Source organism: Acomys russatus, chromosome 10, assembly GCF_903995435.1.
Source record: "Acomys russatus chromosome 10, mAcoRus1.1, whole genome shotgun sequence".
NCBI lineage: Eukaryota > Metazoa > Chordata > Mammalia > Rodentia > Muridae > Acomys > Acomys russatus.
The window spans coordinates 52,869,894-52,893,910 of NC_067146.1; the positions used below are offsets into that span (position 1 = coordinate 52,869,894).

The 24,017-nt window shown below is 50.7% G+C and overlaps 1 protein-coding gene across 1 annotated transcript; it reads right to left on the reverse strand.

The window, feature by feature from the left end:
* Positions 1 to 2,571: 2,571 nt before the first annotated feature.
* Positions 2,572 to 14,801, reverse strand: Iqca1l (IQ motif containing with AAA domain 1 like). The gene is made up of 19 exons (XM_051151581.1): positions 14,791 to 14,801; positions 13,884 to 14,211; positions 13,039 to 13,158; positions 12,118 to 12,303; positions 11,517 to 11,588; positions 9,970 to 10,175; positions 9,298 to 9,382; positions 8,758 to 8,883; positions 8,563 to 8,638; positions 7,963 to 8,069; positions 7,164 to 7,247; positions 6,981 to 7,039; positions 5,787 to 5,869; positions 5,539 to 5,646; positions 4,820 to 5,019; positions 4,411 to 4,497; positions 3,744 to 3,921; positions 3,164 to 3,408; positions 2,572 to 2,679 (listed from the first exon to the last, which is right to left on the reverse strand). Exons 1-19 carry the CDS (start codon positions 14,799 to 14,801, stop codon positions 2,572 to 2,574), a joined length of 2,469 nt encoding a protein of 822 aa, XP_051007538.1.
* Between the last annotated feature and the right edge of the window lie 9,216 nt (positions 14,802 to 24,017).

A 24,017-nucleotide genomic window follows, 5' to 3' on the forward strand; every position in this document is an offset into this window, starting at 1 on the left:
AGGAGGAGGCAGAGCAGAGTGGTGGGGAAGCAACCCTGAGCTTCACTCTCTCCCACAGCAGAGTGGCATCAAGGTTGAAACTCTGTTCTAGCTGTTGCCACCTTGACAGGAAACCGTCCCCAAGAAGGAAGGGTGTGCAGGGACATACAGGTCACCTGTCCCAGGACTGGAGCCAGGATCCTAAGCTCCTCCTTGCCTGTCACTTGTTCTGTCATCAAGGCAGCTCCACATGACTCATCTGTGACTTCAATGGAGGCTGTTGATCCCTGTTCCTAGAATACAGTCTTCCTCTCCCAAGCCCAAAGGAACTGGCAGAGATTAGTGCCAGAGACAAGGAGTGCGGTGTCCTCAGGGCATCTCTGGTAGGCAACCTTGGGCTCAGTTCTCAGGCGGCCACAGACTCACTCCCAGGCCCATCACAGATACTGACTCTGCCTGCTGCGGTCCTCAATGTTCATCCTAGGTGCTGACAGCCATCCCCATCCCGGGTACCAACTCCCTGCCCATTCCAAGTGCTGGCCTCCATCCATTCTTGGTGCCAGCCTCCTCTGCCCATCTCAGGTGCTAACTTCACTCCCTGGATGGCCCCCAGCATCTCCTACATGGAATCTCTATCCCTTCAGAATTATATGGGCGACATAGCTGGAAGTAATAGAGAAAGCCTTTCTGCCTATTCAGCACCATAAGACAGAGATTGCCTTTGCTGAGGAAGGTGGGGGTATAAGGCAGAGAATGGAGAAAGAAAACAGTGAAGTGGGGCTGGAGAGATGGTTCAGCAGATAAGAGCACTATTTGCTCTACCAGAGGTCCTGAGTCAATTCCCAGCAATCACATGGTGGCTCACAAACATCTATAATGTGTTCTGATGTCCTCTTCTGGCATATAGGTGACCTCTAGATAGAGTACTCATATATTTAAAATAAATTAGTAAATCTTAGAAAGAAAGAAAAATAGAAGGAAGGAAGGAAGGAAGGAAAACGGTGAAGTGAAGCCTTAGGTCTAAGCTCCATTGCATCTGCCTGGAGCAGGCTCTAGGTTGCTCTAGTCTTGAGGCAGTCCACTGGTCTGGCTCACACTGACTCTTTGGTTTGTTGTTGTTTGCTTTGGTTTTTGAGACAGGGTTTCTCTCTATAGCCTTGGGTGCCCTGGACTCACTTTGTAGACCAAGCTGGCCTCAAACTTACAAAGAAGATCCATGGCCTCTGCCTCCCCTGAGTGCTGGGATTATAGGTGTGCGCCACCACGCCCGGCTCTCGCTCTGACTCTTAACCATGAGCATTGATAGACTTTCTTCATATCCTCTTACAAGGTTGGCATGTCTGCCTTTTAAGAAAGCAGTGTTGGGGCTGGAGAGGTGGTTCAGAGGTTAAGAGCTCTGTGTACCCTTCCAGAGGTCCTGAGTTCAATTCCCAGCAACCACATGGTGGCTCACAACCATCTATAATGAGATCTGGTGCCCTCTTCAGGCCTGCAGGTGCCCATGCAGGCAGAGTACTGTATACATAATAAATAAATCTTAAAAAGAAAGAAACAAAGAAAGACAGAAAGCACTGTTCCCCACCCACTAGGAGGGGGTCTTTGTAGGAGAGAGATAGTAATAGTTACTTTTCTCCTTGCCTGACAAAACAAAACAAAAAACCCCAAAGAAAGAATGAACAAACAACAAACAAACAAGCAGTCCTCACACAACAACAACAAACTTGATGAAAAGAACTTAAAGCATGAAAGGTTTATTTTGGCTCACAGTTCAAGGGATCACAGTCCATGATGTTGGGGTAGCTACAGCGGCAGGAAGGTGAGGCAGCTGGTCACATTGCTTCAGCAAACAGGAAGCACAGAGTGAAGAACACTAGTGCCCAGCTTACCTTTTCTTTTAGTTTCAGTCCAATGACCCGCCCCAGGAGTTGGTCCCACCCACACATTTAAGTTGGGTCTTCCCACCATATCCTATAAACTTCCTCCCAGATATACCCAGAGACTCTTCTCCAAGGTGTTTCTAGATCCTGTTCATTGACTGTCATGGAGGGGAGACCCACAGAGGGCATTGCATCTACCCATCTCTATGATCCTCCATGGCCCTTCCAGCTCCACTCCCAGCCCCTTCACTCCCTCACTCTATAGATGCTTTGGCATGCATAATTGAGTCCTGATTAGGAAGAACCTTGGAGGATGTCCTGCTCAACATCACCTCATATGCTCACTTCATAAAGAAGGAAACTGAGGCACAGACAGGTTCTAGAGGGAGTGTGGGTGCCGGCGGCCTGAAGCCTAGTCGGCTCCCCTCTAGACTTGGCATTTCTCCCTTTGGGTCTTCTCCCCTCTGCCCTTCCCTTCGTGTTTTTTTCTCCCCTTCCCTTAAGTACCTTTGGCAAGTGAAAGTGGAGAGCCAGGACAGGAAAAATGACAGGATAAAGTCACAGGGGTGGGTTAGAGGAGGCAGGGTCCAGGGTCAGGAAGACATAAAGATGATGAACAAGCGAGGAAAGCCCTCAGGAGCCACCTGGGCCTTTATGTGTCTGTCCTGCCCCTTAAGCCCGGAGGCAGCACCCATTCATTCACCACAACACACCATCACTTCTTTTTCTTCTTCTCCTTCGACAGCCTGGCATCCTCAGCCTCCTGTTGGTCCTTGGTAAATTTCATATTCTTTTTTCCCAGAGGAGTCTTGAAATACCATTCCTGGTTTGGCAGAGAAGCAGGGACTCGGTTCGCTGGATGCAACCTTCCTTTACCCTTACAGTTTTCTCCCATCATCTTCCTGGGCTTGGGAGTGGGGGGGGGGGGGGGGGGGGCGGCGGTGGTACCTTCGCTGCAGGGGCGTCTTCTAGTTACCAGTAAACACTTCAGGCCGTGGTGTCAGCCATTCCTGAGAGGCATGCCCTCCTCCCTCCACCCCTACAAGACCTCTGTGACTCCTATGTTCTAACCTTCCTCTGAGGATGGACACCAAATCAACAGTGGTGCCTAGTGCCAGCCAGCAGCCCAGGTGGCCCTTCCCAGCTTCTTTCTTCAGGCTCTTAAACCTTGGGCCCCCTCCCTACTGTTAATTGTTCCTTTCCCAGCTGATGCCCAAGTTCATCTACCCCCAGGCATGCCATGAGGGAGGGGGGCTGACTCCAGGCTGGTGTTGCTGAGCTCACTGAGCCGGGCCTAGCAGCCTCACCTTTAGGGACTCCTCCTCTTCCCTGTATACTGGGTCCAGCCTTGCCAGGTGCCCCACAAATTCGGATGCAGCCAGTGGCCTCTTGGACAGTTGAAGGATCCGCCGGTCAGTCAGCACTGACTCAATGGCTTGTAGAATGTGACCAGATGTGTAGCCATCGGACATCCTAGCCAGAGCATTGATGTCCAGATTCTGGACCAAATGTGTGCCCTGTTCTCGCCTCTCTAGCATGCGTTTCCAGAGCACTGGAGGCAGGGGAGAGAATGGGTCAGCGACAAGGGTCACTGACAAGGGTCAGCGAGCAGCAGAAGAGCCAGGGCCGTGACCTCTGCCTGTGTCTAAGCAGCTCTGGACCCTAGAGAGCAGCATGCATCTTCAGGAAAGGGGTGGGACCTGGAGAATGGGGCTGTTTTTCTAGTTACACAGCCAGTGTCCACTGCACTGAGATCAGAAGCCAAAGAAGCTTTCCCAGGCTTTTGTCATTTGGTGCTGGAGCTGAGGCTCAGAGCAGTAGTGGGAGATGGGGAGAGAGCAGGGGTTCAGAAGGGTGGTGGTCTCTGGGTTCCATCCCTGGCCTCACCATAACGGGAAGCATAGTCAGGCCGGGGTATGAAGAGGATACGCTCATAGAACCGGCACAAGCCCTTCATCTCGGCCAGCTGCGGGCGGTCCGTAGTCCCTATCAGCATCACGCGGTCACCAGGGCTCAGCTGCCGCGTGGCCTTCATAAGGTCCTTCTTTATTCTCTTAGGGTCCATCTGCTCCAAGGAGGAAAGGTTATGGGTTTGGGACATGGTGACAGAGGCTGTGGGACCTCTGTTCTCAGAGCATGTGACCTAGGCTAATGCTTCATGTCAGTCCTGTAAGGGGCGGGGGGGGGGGTGTTTTGTTCAGCTTAGAGGCAGGGAAAGGAGATGTGACAAGCATCAAGCATAGGGGACTTGACTAAGGTGTCTATGATGTTTTCTTTCTTTCTTTCTTTCTTTTGGTTTTTCAAAACATGGTTTCTCTGTGTAGCCTTGGCTGTCCTAGACTCACTTTATAGACTAGGCTGGCCTCAAATTCACAGCGATCTACCTGCCTCTGCCTCCCGAGTGCTGGGATTAAAGGCGTGTGCTACCACTCCCGGCTTGTTAGCGATGTCTTCAATCACTGGCTTGCAAGAAAGCAAGCTTGAGCAATCCAAGCAGCCTTGCCCCAGGCTCGGCTGTCTACCCTGGCCCTTGCTGTCTGCCCACAATCCTCACCTTCCTTTCTTCCTTTGGGACCTTCCTGTAGAAGGTCTTCTCAGTGTTTCCAATCCAGATGACAGAGGGCTGGAGGATCCGGGCCACCTCGAAAGGTTGGAGTGTAGAAACCAGATGTCAAGGATCACATCCCCAGCTGGCCAGACCCCAGCAGCTGACCCTAGAGGCCCCTAGCTTCTACACTTGCACTCCTCCACCTCCATCTCCTCTCACATTCCCCAGCACCGGGGTTTCAGGGGAACCCAGGCTCCCACAAAGGTTGCTGGAAAGATGTCAGTTGAGATCCCCGCATCTCAGTACAATGTAGGTCTCCCCCCCCCCCCCCCCTGCAAACTGTTCAGGAAAATCCACCCTGCTATTATCTCTGCCCTGAGAAATCAACCCACTCTTCAAGCTCAAGTCTGCAGACCTTAAAGACGATGTGCACCAGTAGTTGTGTCCCATTCTTTCCTGGGTATTTGCCCATCACATTGTCAGGTGACAGGTCAAACAGGTTGGCACCGGTTTCTGTACACACCGCCTGGACCAACATCTTCTTCCCCATGCCAGAGGGTCCTACCAGAAGGATGGAGCGGACATGGGGAGCCATGCAGTGTATGTCGTGGGAGCCTGGGAGGAAGTAGGCAGACCTGGATCAGTTCATGGACCAAAATTGGGCAGTAGGCTGTAGAAGATTCTGGAGGGTTCTGCCAAAGCCTGGGGCTAAGAGGGTGAGGTGTGGGTCTGGGCTGTGCTAGCTTCCCCAAGTCTGCATCCGCAGCCTGCTAAGCAACCTCCATGGTAAGGAACTGTGTGTGTGGCCAGGAGGGAGCTCGGCTTTTCCATCCTCTACACCTCCACCCCTTGATCATGCTGGGTGGCCTCGAAAGGCACATGACACACTGGTTTGGAAGGCTCCTAGTCTCTGACTTAATAAGCTTTCAGGGATGCCCTTCTGAAAACGAGGCTGACTACAGGATGTCACTTGATTTCTAGGGTAGCCCAATTTGAGTGTAACTGCCAGAGGATCTGTAAACTTCAGGGTCCTGCATCCACTAATGTTAGGGAAAACCAGGCTTGCACAGGCCCCCTCAGCCATGCCCCCACGGTCCCACTCAGACCTGGCTTTTAACTGCCCTGAATTCTCACCCAGCCGAAGAATCCCATACAGTGCTATGTTCTGTCGTATATCAAACAGGGAAGGCATGGGCATCTTGTTTGCCAAAGTCAGAGTAGACCCAAGATAGAGGCAATCACCTGTGGCGACAGAGAGGGCCTAGCTGATGACCTGCACTCCTGTGGGTGTCTGAAGGGCAGATCTGCTGGGGGAGAGGCCTCAGGAAAGGGCAAGGGTCAGGAGGCCACACGTAGGTGCAGGGGCCTGGGAGGGACCTCACCAATGTAGTCACTCAGTGTCACCAGCAAACTCTTCTTTATAAGGCCAATAACAACAAGCTCTTCAAACAATGAGTCCACAGACCTGAGCAGGGTGGTGCCGAAGGACCCCACAGACATTAGTGAGAGGGGACAAGGGACAAGGAAGTGGAGGTGGAGGTGTGTGTGTAGGCATGAGAAGAGAGGACAAGGGGTGCCCTGGTGACATTCTGTGATAAGAAATGTCAGCCCAGCTTCTGGGCAGCCAGAATCAGATGCTGAGGTCCTGCCCACCGTCGTGTCAGGGGACAAAGTGGGTGCCCTGTGGAATGTGGCAGAAGCCAGAGGGCCCCCCTGTGACAATGCCCTCCTCCAGCCTTTCGTGTCCACCGTTTGAAATCTGAGTTCAGCACATCCCTTTCTTCCATCTTCCCACACAAAGTGTGGGTGTGAATCCCTTGTGAGTGTGGCCCTCAGGCAGCTGGCGTTAGTGAGTAGAAGGCTCTCTGGCCGATTGAAGGGCAGGAGTCAGTCAAAGGTTGGAGGGATTGCTATGTGTGATGATTATAAACCCCAGGTGTGTTGTTCTGCTTTGTCCGTGAGAGAGTCATATAAACATGCAGGTACATGTGCATGAACACGCATGTGGAAATCAGAGACACCAACATCAAGTCGCCTTTCCTTGATTGCTCGGTCTCTACCTTTACTTTTTGAGACAAGGTCTCTCACTGAACTGAAAGTGGGTCGATTTTGCTTGACCAGCTAGCCAATGAACTACTTATGTTCCCACTTACGTCCCCCACACACCTCATCTACTGACTCACAAGTGGGCAGCCACCACCACAGCCAGATCTTGTCTGGTTTTGTTTTTTTGTTTTTTGGGTTTTTTTTTTTTTTGTTTTTTTTGTTTTTTTTTTTTTTGCTATGTTTTCAAGACAGGTTTTCTTTGCATAGCTCTGGCTGCTCTGCTCTGTAGACCACGCTGTCCTTGCACTCACTGAGATCTATCTGCCTGCCTCTGTCTCCGGAGTACTAAGATTAAAGTCAGACACCACCGAGCTGCTCAGTGGTGTTTTCATTTTTAAAGGCGGAAGCTTGGTGGACAAGGCTAGGGCGTCAGCGAGGCAAAGTGGCTTCTCTAATCCCAGAAGTCGGGGTTTCCATCCTGGGCCCCTCCCCCCTACACAGTGTAAGGTGTGTGCCGTGGGGTCCACTACCTGTCTGGGGTCAGATCTTTTTCCTTCTTCTTCTTCCCACTTTTTTTCCCAGCTTTTTTCTGCTGGGAGTGAGTAGTTAGGTGATTATCTTTGATTCCCAACTCTATCCCCCCCACCACCCCGTGGCACCCTCACCCCTCCCAGGCACCCTCACCCCTCCCCCAGCTATAGATCCTTATATACCTTTGGGACCTTCAGAGGTCTGGTCTCCTCCTTGTCCACGGCCAGACGCAAATTCTTTAGTTCCTGGCGCATGAGCTCGTCCACCTGGGTACATGGCAGGGTGTGTGCCGGGCAGGATAGGAGAGAGACAGGAGGAGGAGGAGGGAAGGAGGAGGGAGGAGGAGGAACAGGAGCAGCCTCAGACAGCCACCAAGGCTTTTCCATCAGAGACTTGTCAGGTCTCCTTCCCTCCAGTGCTCCCATTCCACAGGAGATCTGAACCCATAGTTTCCTCTCCATGACAAGGGAAACCTCCCTCACCAGCAATCCCACTTGGGATAGAATCCACAAAATAGAGTCAAAGACAGGAATCTACCCCTTAAAATCTTGGTGACCTAAGCAGCTATGGGTTTTACGTGGGCTGCTGGAAGCCAGATCCCTACCAAGGACGGTCTGAGGAACGTCATATCCCTACCAGCAGACAACCCCAGTCATAAGGTATAATGTCTAGGGGTGGGAGGCACGACCATTGCTGTGCCCAGTCTGACCATGGCTCTGAGCCCCTTCCCCTGCCCTCAACTCCTCATTGGTCCCCGAGGGGAAAGAGGGCACTGGACAAGCTAGGGACAGTGTGAGTGATGGGGCAGCAGACAGAACCTAGCCTGTGCACAGAGAAGAGAGGTTCATGGAAGACCGGCTGGACTTCAGGGTGGGGAACTGAGGACATGGGTGGGGAGGGGTCCAAAGTGGCCAGGCTTTCCAGTGGTGGACGAAGGGTGCGAGAGAGCAGCTTGAGGCAAGCCTCAGGCTGTGTGCCCACCTGTGCCCGGATCTCTAGCTCCACTTCCTTTCTTTTCTCTTCCCGGAGAGTCTCAGAGTCATAGTTTTGGTTTGGGTGTTTATTGTCACTCCGGCTCTTCCATACACCTGACCACATTAAAAAAAAAAGGGGGGGTGGGTGCTGGAGAGATGGCTCAGAGGTTAAGAGCACTGGCTGCTCTTCCAAAGGTCCTGAGTTCAATTCCCAGCAACCACATGGTGGTTCACAACCATCCTTAATGAGATCTGGTGCCCTCATCTGTGCAGGTGTACATGCAGGCAGAACACTGTATAAATAAATACATCTTTTTTTTTTTTTAAGGCAACACACACACACACACACACACACACACACACACACCCCACAATCCCTTAGCTAACCTCCTGGCTACTGTTAGCTGCCCGTCCCTGTTTCTACTGTAGGCCTGACTGCTTGCCTCAGAATTCAGAGGAAAACCAGTAACATTCCCACCCACGCGGCCATCATACATTTCTTTAACATCTTGCCTCTCCGTCTTCAGTGTCACACCTGGTGCAGATACCTCCTCTCTCCATGACCTAGGGCCCCGGGACACTCCATCCCCAGCCCTGTCCCTCTTACTTGTGTATTCCTCGTGGCCAGCATTAATCACGGGGATGAATTTGGATGGCAACACTTTGAAAGTCACCTCTGGTTCCTAGAGTGGGAAAGACAAGATGGCCGCTGCCTCTTTGCCTGCGCTTCTAGGCGACAGGGAGCTCCTGATGCTGCGGCTCTCTCCCTGCCCAGCAGCGCCTCTGCTGGGAGCTAGCTAACCTTCTTGGCCTTTTCATCCTTGGCTTTCTTTTTCTTCTTCTCTTTTTTTTCCTTCTCCTTCTCTTTATTCTTCTCTTGCTCCTTCTTTTTATTCTCCTGGGCTTGTGCCTCCAGTTCTGTTCTCACCTGGATCCAACAACAAGCAGTGCTGTGGAGACTGAGGGGGATTTCACAGAAGTGGAAGGACCCAAAGGCTGGCACAGGCCGACCTGGATTCTCACAGCCTGGGGAAACTGCCAAGGTAGAGACAGCTGAGTGTGCTGAGCAGCACTGGGGGTCACACAAGAAAAGGGTGCTGAGATGGACCGGTCTCATCAGAGCCACTGCCCTCTCTGGGACCATGTGACTCTGGAGCCTCAGTGATGTCACCAGACCATTCCTTCTTCAGAGCCATGACTGTCTTCAGCCTCATGCAGTGCCTTTTAGCCACTCATCTTTCCTTTGGCCAGAGCTCTCTCTGTTTAGGTTAGCCCTTCCGCATCCACTGCCACCTCAGCTCACGTTCACTGTTGTCTGTGCCTGACCCCATCTCAGTAGTACCTGCTCTGGAGTCCTGTCTGCAAAGATGAGGTAGGATCCGCCCAGAGCCTCATCCGGATAATCAGGGAACCGACCAGTAAGGGCACTGAGTGGATACAATGGAGAGAGCTTGATGAATGGACAGAGGGATGGGTGGGTGGATGGAAGGGTGGGTGGGTGAGTGGGTGGGTGGGTGGGTGAGTGCGTGGGTGGGTGGGTGGGTGGGTAGAGGGATGGGTAGGTGGGAGGAAGGGGGTGGATGGGTGGAGGGATCGGTGGGTGGGCAAAATGGTGATGGGTGGGTGGGCAGAGGGGTGGTGGGTGGGCAGATGATTAACTGAGTTAACTGACAGATGAGTGGGTGGAGAGTACAGAGATGGGGTGATTCATTAGATGGGAGGAAGGAAAAATAAATGGATGAAAGAGAGATGAGGGATGGTGGAAAGAATAGTTTAGAAAAGAAAGGGCTGACTGCTATAGGGCCATTCACGGTACTCTTCCTATTTTGTCCTGGCACCTCTTCTCTCAGGGAACGGGAAGTCAGGTGGAGATAGTCTTACAGTGGGGCTTGTGGTCTAGACCAAGAGTCTTAGAGAGAACAGGGTAGGATGGGGTGGTAGCTGTTTTGGAGACAATGGACTAAGAAGGGGTGAGGGATGGAGGGTTGGGTCAGCTGCAGCTGGGGACACTGACTGGCACTCAATAAACCACTGTCGGATTTGATCCTTCATCTTCTCCTTCATGTCGGGTCCCTCAGTCTCCATGAGAGAATCGTGGGTCTTGCCTATGGCAGTCTGGAATTCCTCTTCCTTTTCCACCTGCCGGACCCTCCGCGACTCCTCCGCGAGGGTGGCCTGATTAAAGATGTCCAGGTGTGCTGTCTGGTTGGACGAGGGGAGCTAGGGAAAGTAGAGAGAGAGGCAAGGGGGCTCAGGGTTCTACATAGGATGGCCCAGGCCCCGTGTTTAGACACACACACCTGCCTCCACGTCAACACACCCACATGTACACCCATGTCTTGTGCACATGCCCTCACAGAACAACGGGCATGCCTGCATCAGGAGAAATTGTGTTTGGAGCCGAAATTTGTCTGTGTAAATTACCCTGGTAATGAGTTTGCTAGATGCATCCGGGCTGCCCCCCTCCCGCAAGCAACCCTCCCCCTTGAGCCTGGGGCCCCAGCCCTCATACATGCCCCGCCCGGCGGCCGAGTTGGCAGCCGCTCTCACAGCCACTTTCCCGCCTCATTGGCTCCCAAATGTATTTTAAATATCACTCTGCGCAGAGACAATTACTGAAAACGCTGAGCTCACACTGTTGATGGGCCCGGGTGGCCAGGCTCATTCCTCACCCACTGCCGTTGCCCCCACCCCTTCTCTCCCTCCTGGGGGTCCCGTTCTGCAGCCTCCTAGCAAGTCTTTGACCTCTACTCCTGCACAGCAACCCCCTAGTAATAGTCATCTAGCCTGCACCTCAGAAAAACCTTCCTTGTAGTCCTTCTGGCCTTAGACTCCCCTCCTCCACCCCACCCCCCAACTCCTCCCTTCCCAACCCTCTGCCAGGCAGGTCTCCACAGGATCCATCCAGGGCAAAGCTCTTCTTCCCAGAGTGTGACTGGCATCCTGTCAGGGCATTCAACAGAGACTGGATGGATGAAGGGTGAGTTTGAGAGCAGAGGACACTTTAAGAGAATGGGGTTGCTCACTCCAACTGGACACACACAAGCACATGTGCAACATACAAGGTCTCCACCCATTTCCACTACATTCTCTGTGTACAGTCACTCGTAGCAGAGAAGAGAAACTCAGTTGGGCTCCCAGAGCAAGTAGGAGAGCCTGTGGCCTCAGGAGTCCTGGATTAGGTGAGTATCCCTACCCCAACATGACGTCCAGAGCTTCCCTGAGACAAAGGAGGCCTAAGGACTAAGAGGGAATGCTCCAGCAGGACCCACCCCTGCAGCCTCTCCTAGCTGAGGCAGGGATGCAAGGTCTAGGATGCTCTATGCCATTGCTCTCCTGTCTCCACCCCCCCCACACACACAGACACATTTGAGATCCTATGGGATGCTCTGTAAGGGGGAAGGGCGGGAAAGCCCAGTAAGTTCCCTGTCTGTATACCTCTTTCTGCCCACTCCCCAGGGTCTCCTGCCCTGCCTCAGTGGAGGAGGTAGACCCTGAGACAGGGGTTCGGAGGACAAAGATGATGAAAGAGGGGCCCTCGAGGGCCCAGCCAGGGCTCACCATGCCAATGAACTCCATCTCCACGCGCCGATCCTGCTTGATGCGTTTCCTCTGCAGGTAACCTTTCCACACCTGGGGTGGGAGACACATGCCACTTAGATGCTCTCCAGGCCATGTGACCTCAGACCTAGTGGGGAGCAGGCAGGGGGGCCTCCTGCTGACGGATGTCTCCTCGGTACAGGAGGTTAGGGTGGGATTGGAGGAAGGAGCATGGTGGCTGCCCTGAAACTGGAGTCACAGATGGTAGTGAGCTGCCATACGATGGGCTAAGAACCAAACTCAGAGCCTCTTCTAGAGCAGCCAGTGCTCTTAACCTTGAGACACCTCTCCAGCCCCCTCCCAGTAGTTTTGACCTAAAGGAACTGGGCTAGAGATGAGACACAACCTTTCTAGGACCTAGGTATAGAGCGGACCAGGAAAGCACTTTCCTAGGTGTCAGGCACGCCCATCCTAAGACACCTTAGTGTCTTATTGTCTTGGGCTTTATTGACAGATTAAGGTCCCAGGCTTAGCATCAAGCTGTGGGACCATAGACTTGAGGCACCTTCACTCCCTGGAGAGGTGGGTCTACCCTGGCCCTCTTTCTGTCACCCAGGGTTACCTTCTGTATGACAATGGCTCCCTGGTCCTGATTGATTCTCTGTCGCCCATCCTCTCGAGTCCTCCGATCCCGTTCCTCCTCTTTTCTAATCTCTCGCATGAATGTGGCACGTAGTCGGCCCTGCCTGGCCCGCTCAGCACTTTGCACTAGAATTAGGGCCTCAGTCCGGCTCATTACTTGCAAAATCTGGCCATAACAGGGGCAAAAGAACGGGAAGCCATGAGGGAGAACTTGTACCCAGGGTGAGCTTCTGAGAGATCAGTCATCGAGGATGAGCTACAGATGCAGTCCTGGGTGCTTGATATCTGTCCTGCAAAGTGTCTGAGAGCTCCAGAGAATACGAGAGCAGTCCCAGAGAGGCTGGGGACCACTGAAGTGGGAATAGGAGTATGGGAGGGTGTCCCCCACTTACAGTTAGCATCCTGGCAGAAATGAAGTTGCTCTGAAGAGACACCGGTCCCTCTCTTTAGCTGTCAGGTGACTGAGACAATGGACCCTCCCCCAAGGAATTGGAATCTCCCCCCCCCCTCGCCGCCCTCAGAAAAGAGCTTCCAGTATAAGTTCTGGAAGCTTGGTGCCAGCCAGAGGGACGAGCTTGTCTCCCAGAAAGAGATCCTTACAGACCACCTTGCAGGAGAGACTGGAGCCTAGACAAGGATGGGTGGGACTTTGAGGGAACTACTTAGTTATGTCGTTTCTGGCCCACTACTTAAACCTAAAGCTCCTGTTACGATCCTGAAGGTGAACTCGGAATTGCTTCTCTGTGCCTCTTCCCAGGGAGGCCACAGAGGATACATCTTTGTCTGTTCTTCACCATTGGCTTGTCTAACTAGCCAGTTGGGGGCATGTTATTGAACCTGCCTATCTTGTTAAGACTTCCTGGAGTCAGGTACTGACCCAAATAACTCTGGCAACATTTACCTCCGAAGAAATCAGCGGCTCCAGTCTGGTCAGGATGTCAGCCAGCATCTTCTGCCGTGCCTTCATCGCACTGGACTGCTCCAGCTGAAAATACCTGGGGATGGGAACCTCCAGATCTGACTTTAGCACAATAGAGGGAGAAAAAGGGTCAGAAATGAGAAAGCCAGGTCCATCTCCTGGGTTTTCAGCCTCTTCCATTTCCCTCCCACCTAGAGCCCCTGGGGGTGGTAGACTTATGGATTATGATTTAGGACCTCCCCCCCAGAGTCCACCCCTTTGTTATCCTGACCCTCATCTGTCTGAGATGAATTCTGAGCGGGCCAAACCCAGCCATGCCTCAGGAGCAACAGGAAAGTATTTGATAGTGCCTTTGTCATCCTGACTCCCACAACCATTCATGGGAGCCCCTCTCCCTCTCTCATCCCCAAGTCTACTGGAAGACTCCTTTGGCTATGGAGCAAGGCCTGGGCAGGACAGAACTAGACAGTGTCTAGTGGTTTGCTCTAGCCAAGCCCCTAGAACTCACAGACCTCCTGGAAATGTTTTGAGAAATGAGTGTAGATTTAGTGAGTCTGAGATACATTCTGCATTTCCAACAAGCTCCGAGCTGATGACCAGGGATCATATTTTGGGAAGCAAACCTCCAGTAGACCTTCCTTGCCCATCCCCCATCTTCTCAGACGCAGTGTGGGAAGCCGACTCTCTCAAAAGCCCCCGAGTTCCTGAAAGTCTAAACACCAACTCCCATCACCTTGCTCCCTAATAGAACTATCCCAACTCATGACTCCTCAGGGGCCCAACTGGCCAAACCCCGTCCCGCCTTGGGTGGCTGCTCCCACACCCACCGGGGTCAGATTAAGATCCTGCAACACTCGGTCCAGGCAGTGGGTCTCGCACAGGTCAACGCGTACCAACTCGTCCTTGAGCTCCAGCACCCGGCCTGCCACTGCGTCCAGCAGGCGCCTCAGCAGCCGGCGCTTCTGTGGCTGCACCATCTGGTCATACGCCATATCGAAGCGGCGCAACAGCCCCAAGTAGTACAGGTAGAGCACCGAGAGCTTATACTGGAAGCTCTGCCGCTCCCGGGCGGGCACGGGTTCGAGCAGAGCTGGCTCTTTCTCCAACGCCTCTTCTAGAGTCACGTGGGAGGCCTCCCAGAGGCGTTGGTAAGTTCTAGAGAAAGTGCACTCACTGTGTGCCCACCAGCACCACCAAGAGGGGACAATGGGGACAGGGGACAGAGTTGCTGCCTTGGGGTGTTCCAGAGGGAGTGCTGCTCATCGTGGTGCCAAAGTAGACTTCAGTGACATGAGGGGCAACTGGAGAATGAGTGAGCACAGGTTTGGCTTGGAGGTCTAGGATAAGGGGTTTGAGGTCTTTGATGGATCGGCAAGGAGAGTAGGGGCCTGGACCAGGCTTGAGAGTCTGGGAAAGCGATAGCCTGGGCCTGGGCGTTCTGGTGAGGATGGAGTCTAGAGTCCTTTGTAAGTAAAGGTACTGCCTCGTCCACTGGTCTGATGTAATGGTTGAGGCATGAGTGGAGAAATGCATTTGTTCCCCAGAGCCCTGGAGCTGGAATGAATAGTCCAGGGAAGTCTGCAGACTGACAACCAGTCCCAGGACGTGCAACCAGCGGCCGTGGGAATGCCCAAACCCACCCAAGGTCTGCCTGCACCCAGCTTGCCTCTCTGCCCAGGTCTCTCAGGTTCAGTACAGCCTTTTGCTCTATGCCCCCTCCAGCCCTCAACTCACCCCTCAGACATGGTGTCTTCACCCCTCAATGCCCTTTTGTGAGTTGGTGTAACCCACAGAAGCTATACAAGGGGCAGAACAGTCTGGTCTGAAGAATTCTGACCCATTGTGTACCTATGTTCTAAAGCTGAGGGGTGGGGCTGTGGAGTGCAGGGTTGGGGACACTTGTCTAGGAGGACATCTGTCCCTGAGACTGCACACTGAAAGGTCCATGGGCAACGGCTATAGGAATGCCAGGGCAGAGTGTGGGACAACTCCAGCTACTATTCTTGTGCCTATCAATAAAACAACAGTCTGTGTAGTACCATCAGTGAGCTGGGGGAGATATGGCATCATTATGATGGCAACTTCTCATCTGGAGGAAACATCCAGTGGAGTTTATTACAGTTTCAACTCACTCCCCCTCTGCAGCCTCCCGAGAAGCAAGTGTGCAGTTGCACGCTACTAGTTGTTTTTCTATTGTTGTGATAAAACACCATGACCAAAGCAACTCGTAGAAGAATTTATTTTGGCTAATGGTTCCAAAGAGCTGGAGTCCATAATGGCAGGTTGGAGGCGGCAGGCAGCTGGAGCAGGCTGCTGAGAGCTCACACCTTCAACCTCAAGCACAAAGCAGAGAGAGCAAACTACAAATAGGGCCAGGGCTTAAACTCTCAAAACCCACTCCAAGTGACACACTTCCTTTAGCAAGGCCACACTTCCTAAACCTCCCCATACAGTGCCACCATCTAAGCACCAAATGTTCAAATGCAGTAGACGAAAAGAGATATATCAGTTGGCATAAGGTTCTTGTGTAATTCAAATGCCAGTTTCTGTATCCCCCATATCTGGTTTCAAGCCTTGTTCTGAGAAGCTCCTGTCTCAATGTTGTATAAACACTGCTCCCCAATTGGCCCCTTGTATGCCAAGAAAGCAGCTTACAGCCAATCACTGAACAGGTGAGAGAATAGGGCTGGACTTCCTGTTAGGTAGGGGAGGAGGAGTTAGAAGAGGAAGTAGGGGATTCGCCACAGGAGAGATGAAGAAGATTCAGCTGGAACAAAGAAAGAACAAAAAAGCAAGTAACTTGGGGAATTTGGGAAAGATGGAGTCAGGATAACAAAGAGGGTTAAGAACAGACTTAAACTGCTCAAGATTGTGTTATAAGGCCTTATAAACACACATAGGAAAGACTCAATTATTTGTGTGATAGCCGGGTTAAGAGAGAAACTAAGAGAAAGAAATACAGTTTTACAAAAATAACCCTAACACATATCATGCGCCCAGCGCCTACAGTATGCATCCCTGTCTCCTATGCTCTGCAGCCCGCTTTTTCTCCTTCTTGGGAGGGATAAAGTTTTGGGAGTGGAACTAGGGCCTAGTATACCCTATCCCCGAGCCACCTCCTCGGCATGGTCTTGACTCTTCTCACACTCTCTGTGGACAGCTAGGGGATGGGTAGGTGGAGGTTACCAGTCACTCTTGTGTCTCCCACGTGACCTGGTGCAGCTAGTGCAGGAATCACACCTTCAGCATCACCAAGAGGTGAAGTGTGGCTGAGTGGGGGAACTCAGGCCAGATCTCCTGGGTCCAGGTCTCTAGATTTCTTCTGCAGCTGTGGAATCCAAGTATGGATCACTGATTCTCAGCTTGTGAGAGCTCCACATGAGTCTTGAGATATGAGAACATATCTGTAAAGTGTGCAGCCATCTCTAGAGCAGGATGTCAGTCATTGCCTCAAGGTGGGCACTTTGATTAAATTAAAGCCAGGTTCCTCAGCCACAGAGGGAGCACAGTGAATGTTAGAGTTATCTAAGTGAGGTCCTCTGCTTTGCTTGCTCTGCACACTTAGAAAAGAGTAGGTGGGGGTTGGAGAGATGGCTCAGAGGTTAAGAGCACTGACTGCTCTTCCAAAAGACCGGGGTTCAATTCCCAGCACCCATAAGGCAACTCACAATTGTCTGTAACTTCAAGATTTGACATTCTCACCCAGACATGCATGCAGGCAAAAACACCAATGCATATAAAATAAAAAAAAATAAATGATTTTTTAAAAAAGAAAGAAAAAAGAAAAGAGTAGGTGGAAACCAGGCATGGTGGCACATGCCTGTAATCCCAGCACTCAGAGAGGCCGAGGCAGGTGGATCTCTGTGAGTTCAAGGCCAGCCTGGTCTACAAAGTGAGTCCAGAATAACCAGGGCTACACAGAGAAACACTGTCTTGAAACACAAAAGAAAACAAGCAAACAAACAAAAAAGAGTAGGTGGGTCTTAAGAGAACCTGGTAAAAGAGAAAGCATGTGTGTTGCAAGCAGGCGTCCAGGTGGAAGACAGGCTAGCGGAGATTATACCTGCACATTTTTTTGTGTGTGAACATTTTCCAAATGTCTCAAAATAAAATCAAGGGAGAAAATTTAGGAATCTTACAAGAATCTTATGTTGAGAGAGGAGAAATTATTAGAAAATATTAGAGGAAAATTAAAAATCCAACAAGGTGGGCATAGTGGTGCATGCCTTTAAAATGCAAGCACTCAGGAGGCGGGAAAATCTCTGTGAGTTCAAGGCCAGTCTGGTCTACAGAGTGAGTCCCAGGCCAGTTAAGACTCCATGGGGAGACTTTATCTCCAAAAAAACAAAACAAAACAAAACAACAACACTACATAAATAAAACAGTGCTGTACAAAAATACTATTGTTTGCATTCATTATTTCTTTTTGAGGTAGAGTCACATGCTCTGTAGCTTCGAGCAGTGAGCTTGGCTTTAACTTTGAGGCATCCTGCCTGTGCCTCCTGAGTGCTGGAATTACAGATGTGAGCCACCACTCTTGTTTTTGTATCTTCTTTTCCCCAAAGATGTATTATTTATTATGTATACAGTGTTCTACCTGCATGTAACTACTGCAGGCCAGAAGAGGGCACCAGATCTCCTTATGGATGGTTGTGAACCATTATGTGGATGCTGGGAATTGAACCTGGGACCTTTCGAAGAGCAGCCAGTGCTCTTAACCTCTGAGCCATCTCCCCAGCCCTTGTTTTTGTGTCTTGAAGGGCAGATTTGCTGACTGGGGCCGTAGCTCCAGGAGTAGAGGGCTTGCCTAGCATGCACAACTCCTTGTAGTGAATAAATAGAGCATGGTGGGACATGCCTGTGATCCCAGCACTGGGAAAGTCGAAGGAGGAGGATCGGGGTTCAAGGTCATCCTCAGCAAAATAAGCAGATTGAGGCCAGCCTGGACTACATGAAACCTGTCTCAAAAGCTGAGCGATGGTGGTGCACACCTTTAATCCCAACACTAGAGGGACAGATACAGGTGGATCTCTGAGTTCAAAGCCAGCTCTGGTCTCCAGAGTGAGTTCCAGGATAGCCAAGGCTACACAGAGAAACCCTGTTTCAAGAAAAACAACAAAACAAAACCCCAAGATTTATATAGCTGAGTTCAATCACCACCAACACCCCCACCTCAAAACAAACGAATAAATCTGCACTGTGCTGTCTCCAAACACAGTGTCTGCTGTATGGAGTACAAGGTCATGGATGAGAGCTGATGAGCTGATGTCCACTCAAGGTAGCACATCCTAGGAATTGTGGGTCCAGAAACAGAGATGTCCCTAGTCTGAGCTCTGCTTCAGCTGTGTTAAACACAGTCATTCATTTACAAAGCACTGTCACCTGTCTCTCCAGGCATGCCTCCAGATGGCAGTTTTAAATAAAGTGTTACCATTTGAGTTGTGGTAGCTTTAAACACATCCCCCTTTCAAATCACCGCTGTGCATACGCACATTGGAGCTAGTGTACTTGATGACGTCCTCGGTGCCCTCTGATACAACCCTTGGCCAGCTCACCAGGCAACAACAGACAAACAGCTGCTGGGGCTTTCCAGGAAATCAGGGTGTTTCAGCCACTCAGAAGCCATCACTGACAAAGGAGTTGGTGACGGCTAACTTTGGTTGTCAAGTTGAACATACCTGGGAAGAGGGCCCCTCAGTTGAAGAACTGTCTCCATCAGATTGCCTTGTTCCCAAATCTGTGGGGTATTTTCTTGATTGATAATCGATGGAGTAGGACCCAGCCCACTATGGGCAGTGCTATGCCCTACGCAGGTAGGCCTGGGCTGTATAGGAAAGAAGCTGAACTTGACCTGAGGGCAAGCCTGAAGGCAACATTCTCTGCATTTTCTGCTCCAAGTTCTTCCCTGTTTGGAAGTTCCTGCCCGACTTCCCTCAAGGATAGATTGCAAGCTGTAAACTGAAATAAATCGTTTCTTCTCAGAGTTGGTTTTGGCCATGGTGTTTAACATAGCAACAGAAAGCAAACTAGGAGAGGGTTCATGATCAACCCATGGCCTTGGCAAAGATGGATGTCAGGGACCATTGTGTTTGTGGAGGTTTCAAGTCCAATGGTGACTGAGATCCCAATCCTGACACAAAGAAACAGGACCCCGCGTCTCCATTTCACTCCTACTGTCCTATTTTTGGCAGTGGACCAAATATGCAGTGACAATTATTAGTCCATACAATTACATGACCTAGTGACAGTTGTGGCCACTGTTATTTTTTCCAAGTTTACTCAGATATTCACATAAGGACAAAATGCTTAAAAATGTTCTCATTGAGTCAGGTGTGGTGGCACATGCCTTTAAACCCAGCATTCAGGAGGCAGAGATGGGAGGATCGCTGTGAGTTCGAGGCCAGCCTGGTCTAAGAGTAAGTCCAGGACAGCCAAGGCTACACAGAGAAACCTTACCTTGAAAAGCCAAAAACAAAACAAAACAAAACAAAAACCAACCAAACAAAAGACCTCATTGTTCAACATGAAGCTGTGAATCCAATTTTACTTATACTTTGTGTCTGTGTACATGCATGGTGAGCATGTGAAGGTCAGGGAGCACACATGGGAGTCAGTTCTCCTGTTACTGTGTAGATGCTATTTATCAAATAAGTCACCAGGCTTGGAGGCAAGTGCCCTTTCCCTAGGAGCCATCTCTTTGGCCCTGTACACAAAGTTTAAACGCAGTTTATGTAACTGAAAAATGATGCTAGCCCTTGTAGGTCAGTCTTTAGCTAACAAATGGGCAGTTATACATGCATTTTGCTGTTTTCCACACTGGTGTGTCTCTGATAATGTGTGGGTCAGAGGTCAACACTGCCTTTCTCAATCATTTTTCATTACTTTTTTTTTTTTTTTTTTTTTGCTTTTTTGCTTTTTATGTGAATGAGTGGTGTTTTGCTTGAATGTATGTCTGTGTACCACTTGTGTGCAGTGTCCCAGGAAGGCAGAAGAGGGCATCAAATTCCCTTTGTTTAGAGTTAAGAGTTGTGAGCTGCCATGGGGAGAACAGGAATTGAACCCAGGTCCTTCGTAAGAGTGGCAAATGCCCTTAACTGCCAAGTTCTCTCACTACCATATCTAAATTTTGACAAATGTATTTATTTATACAACCAATCTCTCAGTCACAATATTTTATCATGCTAGAATGTTCCTCTATGCCCTAATTTCTCTCTCCATCTAAGGCAACTGTTCTTAGTTCTCCCTCCATAGTCTAGTTTATAAACAACTTCAAACAACTGTTCATGTGCCATTTCACACAAATGACTCATATATATTCCTTTGTGTAGATACTTGATGTAGGAGGGCCCAGCCCACTGTAAGCAATACTATCCCTAGGTAGGTGGGCCTGGGACGTATAAGGCAGCTGAAGGGGAACTTGAGAGTATGCCAGGGAGCAGGATTTCCTCCTCCTCCTCCTCCTCCTCAGTTTTTTGAGGCATGTTTTCTCTGTGTAGCCTTGGCTGTCATGGACTCACTTTGTAGACCAGACTGGCCTCAAACTCACAGCAATCCACCTGCCTCTGCCTCTGAGTGCTGGGATTAAAGACGTGTGCCACCAGATAGAGGCAGGCCGTGATTTCGAGGCCAGCCTGGTCGACAAAGCGAGTCCAGGACAGCCAAGGCTACACAGAGAGACCCTGTCTCTAAAAACCAATTAAAAAATAAAAAAGGTGTGCTCCTCCCACCCCCGGCCTCAGGATCTCTTTGTGATGAAAGCAAAATGCAGGGCCAGAGCAGAAAGCCATCAGACCTGAGTCCACAAGGGCTGGGGTGATGACCCAGAAGTTTAGTGCTTGCAGCTCTAGCAGGGGTTCATGCTTAGTCCCTAGTACCCACCTTGTTAGGTGGCTCACAACCATCTATAGCTCCAGCTCTGTGACTTCATCTCTCTTCCATGTCAGTGTAGCCTATGGTAACAGCCACTGTGCTGGGAGATAGCACACCACAGATTTATTTGCTTGAGAAGTGGGTGTTGGTGGTGAATTCGGAGCTGTATGCAAGTTGTTTTTTTTTTTTAGACATGGTTTCATGTAGCCCTGGAATCACTCGGTAGACCAGGCTGGCCTTAAACTCAGATTCATCTGCCTCTGCCTCCTGAAAGCTGGAAATAAAGGCGTATGCCACCACTCCCTCCCTGGCTTTTTAAAAATGCATTTTTGTAGAAAAAAAATTTTTTTTTGTTTTTTTTATACTTAGCTTCATTTGAGTGGATCTGATGGATTATACGGTTTTCCATCTTATTTTCCGAGACAGGGTCTCTCGCTGAATTTAGGGCCTACCAAGTAAACTAAACTGCCTGGCCAGCAAGCCCCAAGGATCCTCCTGACTCTAGTTCCCCAGTGCTGGGATTACAGGAGTGTGTTGGTGTGCCCATCATCTTTCGTGGATGTTAGTGATTTATAGTCAGGTCTTCCTGTTGACTTTGCTTGTATATACGTGCACATGCACACAGTCCCTGGGACCCTGGAGCCGGAGACAGGGTAGTGAGTACCCAATATGGAAGTACCGGGAACTGAACTTGGATCCTTATAAGCACAGCAAGTGTTCTAAACTGCTGAGCCATCGCTCTAGCCCTGGGTACTCAGGTCTGACTATACCGTCTCCCTGCCCTTGCATCTTGCTGTTTTCATTGGCACATGAGCACATGGATGAGTGACAGTTCATACCAAGAGTTGCTGTGTGTTTTCAGTGATGTTGGAGCCGGGTGTGGTGGTGCACACCTTTAATCCCAGCACTCGGGAGGCAGAGGCAGGTGGCTCACTGTGAGTTTGAGGCCAGCCTGGTCTACAAAGTTAGTCTAGGACAGCCAAAGCTACACAGAGAAAGCCTGTCTCGAAAAACGAAAAAACAAACAAAAAAGTGTGCTGTTGGACACATGCATCTCAGTCCTGAGTAAGTAGGTGAGTGGAGGGGACATTCTTAGAGGCTTGGAGGACTCCTTAGGTTTGTTCACTTAACCTGTATTTGGTTAGCAGCACACTGTAAGTCACTGAAGTGCTGGACCAGGACGTAGGTGACCTGTGGTCTGGGTTGACCGTGAGTCACTTTGACTAAGGCTCTTCCCTCTGCTTGTCTCCTTGTCCATCACAGGAGCTTCTGGGTGGGTCTCTTGGACAGATGGTAGGGACCTATGACAATCTAAGATGTGAGAGGACTTGGTCAGTGTAAAGGGGGAGAGAAGTGACTAAGCCAGCAGAGGAGTCAGAGCTGGGGCCTTGACACTCCTGCCAGCAGAAGGTTGCAGCTAGTCAAGTCTCAGTCATCTTCCTAGGGGCTGCCTGGGTGAACAGCGGCTCTGAGCTCAATCACCCTCTCCTGAGTCCACGTCTGACCCAACCATTTTGTCAGACTTTGATCCCAGAGCTGAGCTAAGACACAGGTACTTGAACACTATGACTATGGAAGTCTACAACAGCTTGAAAAATAGCAATTTTTTTTGGAAGAGAGGATGAGGGTACAAGTCAGAAACTAGTGGTTGTGTGTGGGAGGAGGGGGAAGGCAGCAACAAATGCCACTTGCCTGCATGTGAAAACATGCAGCACTACCACTCCTGTGCATGTTCCAAGACCCAGCGACATCACAGCTGTCTGCTTTGAGCTGAGGGCAGTTCTGCATCCCAAACAGGGCACAGCTAATTTTAGATAACGTGCAGACTTTCTAGGCATTCTTAAAATGGCCATGCTGGATTCCCCACCGCTGGGTGGGTGTTAGGTGACATAGGCTGACTAGATGATGAGGTTGAGAACACTTTCCTCCTCCAGATGCCAAGTCCTTCCTGAGCTCCAGGGACCCTGGTCTTTTTTTGGGGGTGGGGTGGGGTGGGATGGAGGAGGGTCAGAAACCCAGGCTGGCCTCAAACTCCCTAGTGTGGGGATTCCAGGCCTGTGCCACACCTGGCTTTGAGTTCCTAACGACTGGCAGATGGATTTGGTGGCAAATAGGTCTGTTGAAAACCCAGTCTGGATTCTCAGGGCAGGCTGACTTAAACCACTTTACTCCCAGCACAGATACCAATGGCAGGTTTCTTTGGGGCTATGGTGGAGCACAGACCTGCAAATCTCAGCTCTCAGGGGGATGGGTTCATCTGTCCATCCACCTAAGCAGCTCTGGGAGCACATTCGAGAGACCTTTTGTCACTTTTTCAAGGATCAAGGCCAAGTCCGCCTTTCTGGGCTATGACCAGATCTTCCTCCATTTTGGGTACTTTTGACCCTCCTAGTATTCAAGCTAAAACCTGGCATCTGATTTACAGTCTCTTGGTTTTCTCTCTTGATCGCAAGCTCCCTCGGGGTTTAGACACCACCTGGGAGTTTCTTTTGCTATCTCAGACATGCTGTTAACACATACTGAAGAATGGCAGTGTGCTTTCTCACAGATATCGCTGAGGTTTCGGGGGTGAGCGACAAACACCCTCAGGTAAGGCTGGATATGGCAGTGCCCGCCGACATGAAGTCTCAACGTTCCAAAGGGCCAGACAGCCTATGCAGGACCCTGGGCTAGATATAAGCTAGATGCAGCTAAGAATAGGGCGGGTGTGGAGACGATAATAGAGCTCTGCAACCCCCACTCCACCAGATGCAACGACAGGTCTAGTGAAGAGCCTGCACTTTTAACAAGTGTCTGATGTGCAGCTGGCAGCAGTACGTCATACTGCAAAGTATGGGCCATAAAGTCTAGCTCAGCATTAGCACACCAGGACACTTGATAGGAATCTCATTTCCTACCTGGCTCTAGGACTTCCAAAAGTTGGCAAGCTCTAACTCTGGGACTTGAGCCGTCACACCCAAGTCCCGTGATGTCCCCTGAAACACAGGTCTAAAGGAAAAGCACAAAATAGAAAGGGGAGAGGGGGATACATTCCTGTAGCCCCAGAGGGCCAGACTTCCACCTCATCAAGCCATAGCTTGCAGGATGGGAAA

Coding starts and splice junctions, on each gene's coding strand:
- Iqca1l (XM_051151581.1), bottom strand. Junction 13,159..13,883: donor AGGATCTTAATCTGACCCCG/GTGGGTGTGGGA, acceptor ATTGTGCTAAAG/TCAGATCTGGAGGTTCCCAT. Junction 8,070..8,562: donor TGGCCACGAGGAATACACAA/GTAAGAGGGACA, acceptor TAATGTGGTCAG/GTGTATGGAAGAGCCGGAGT.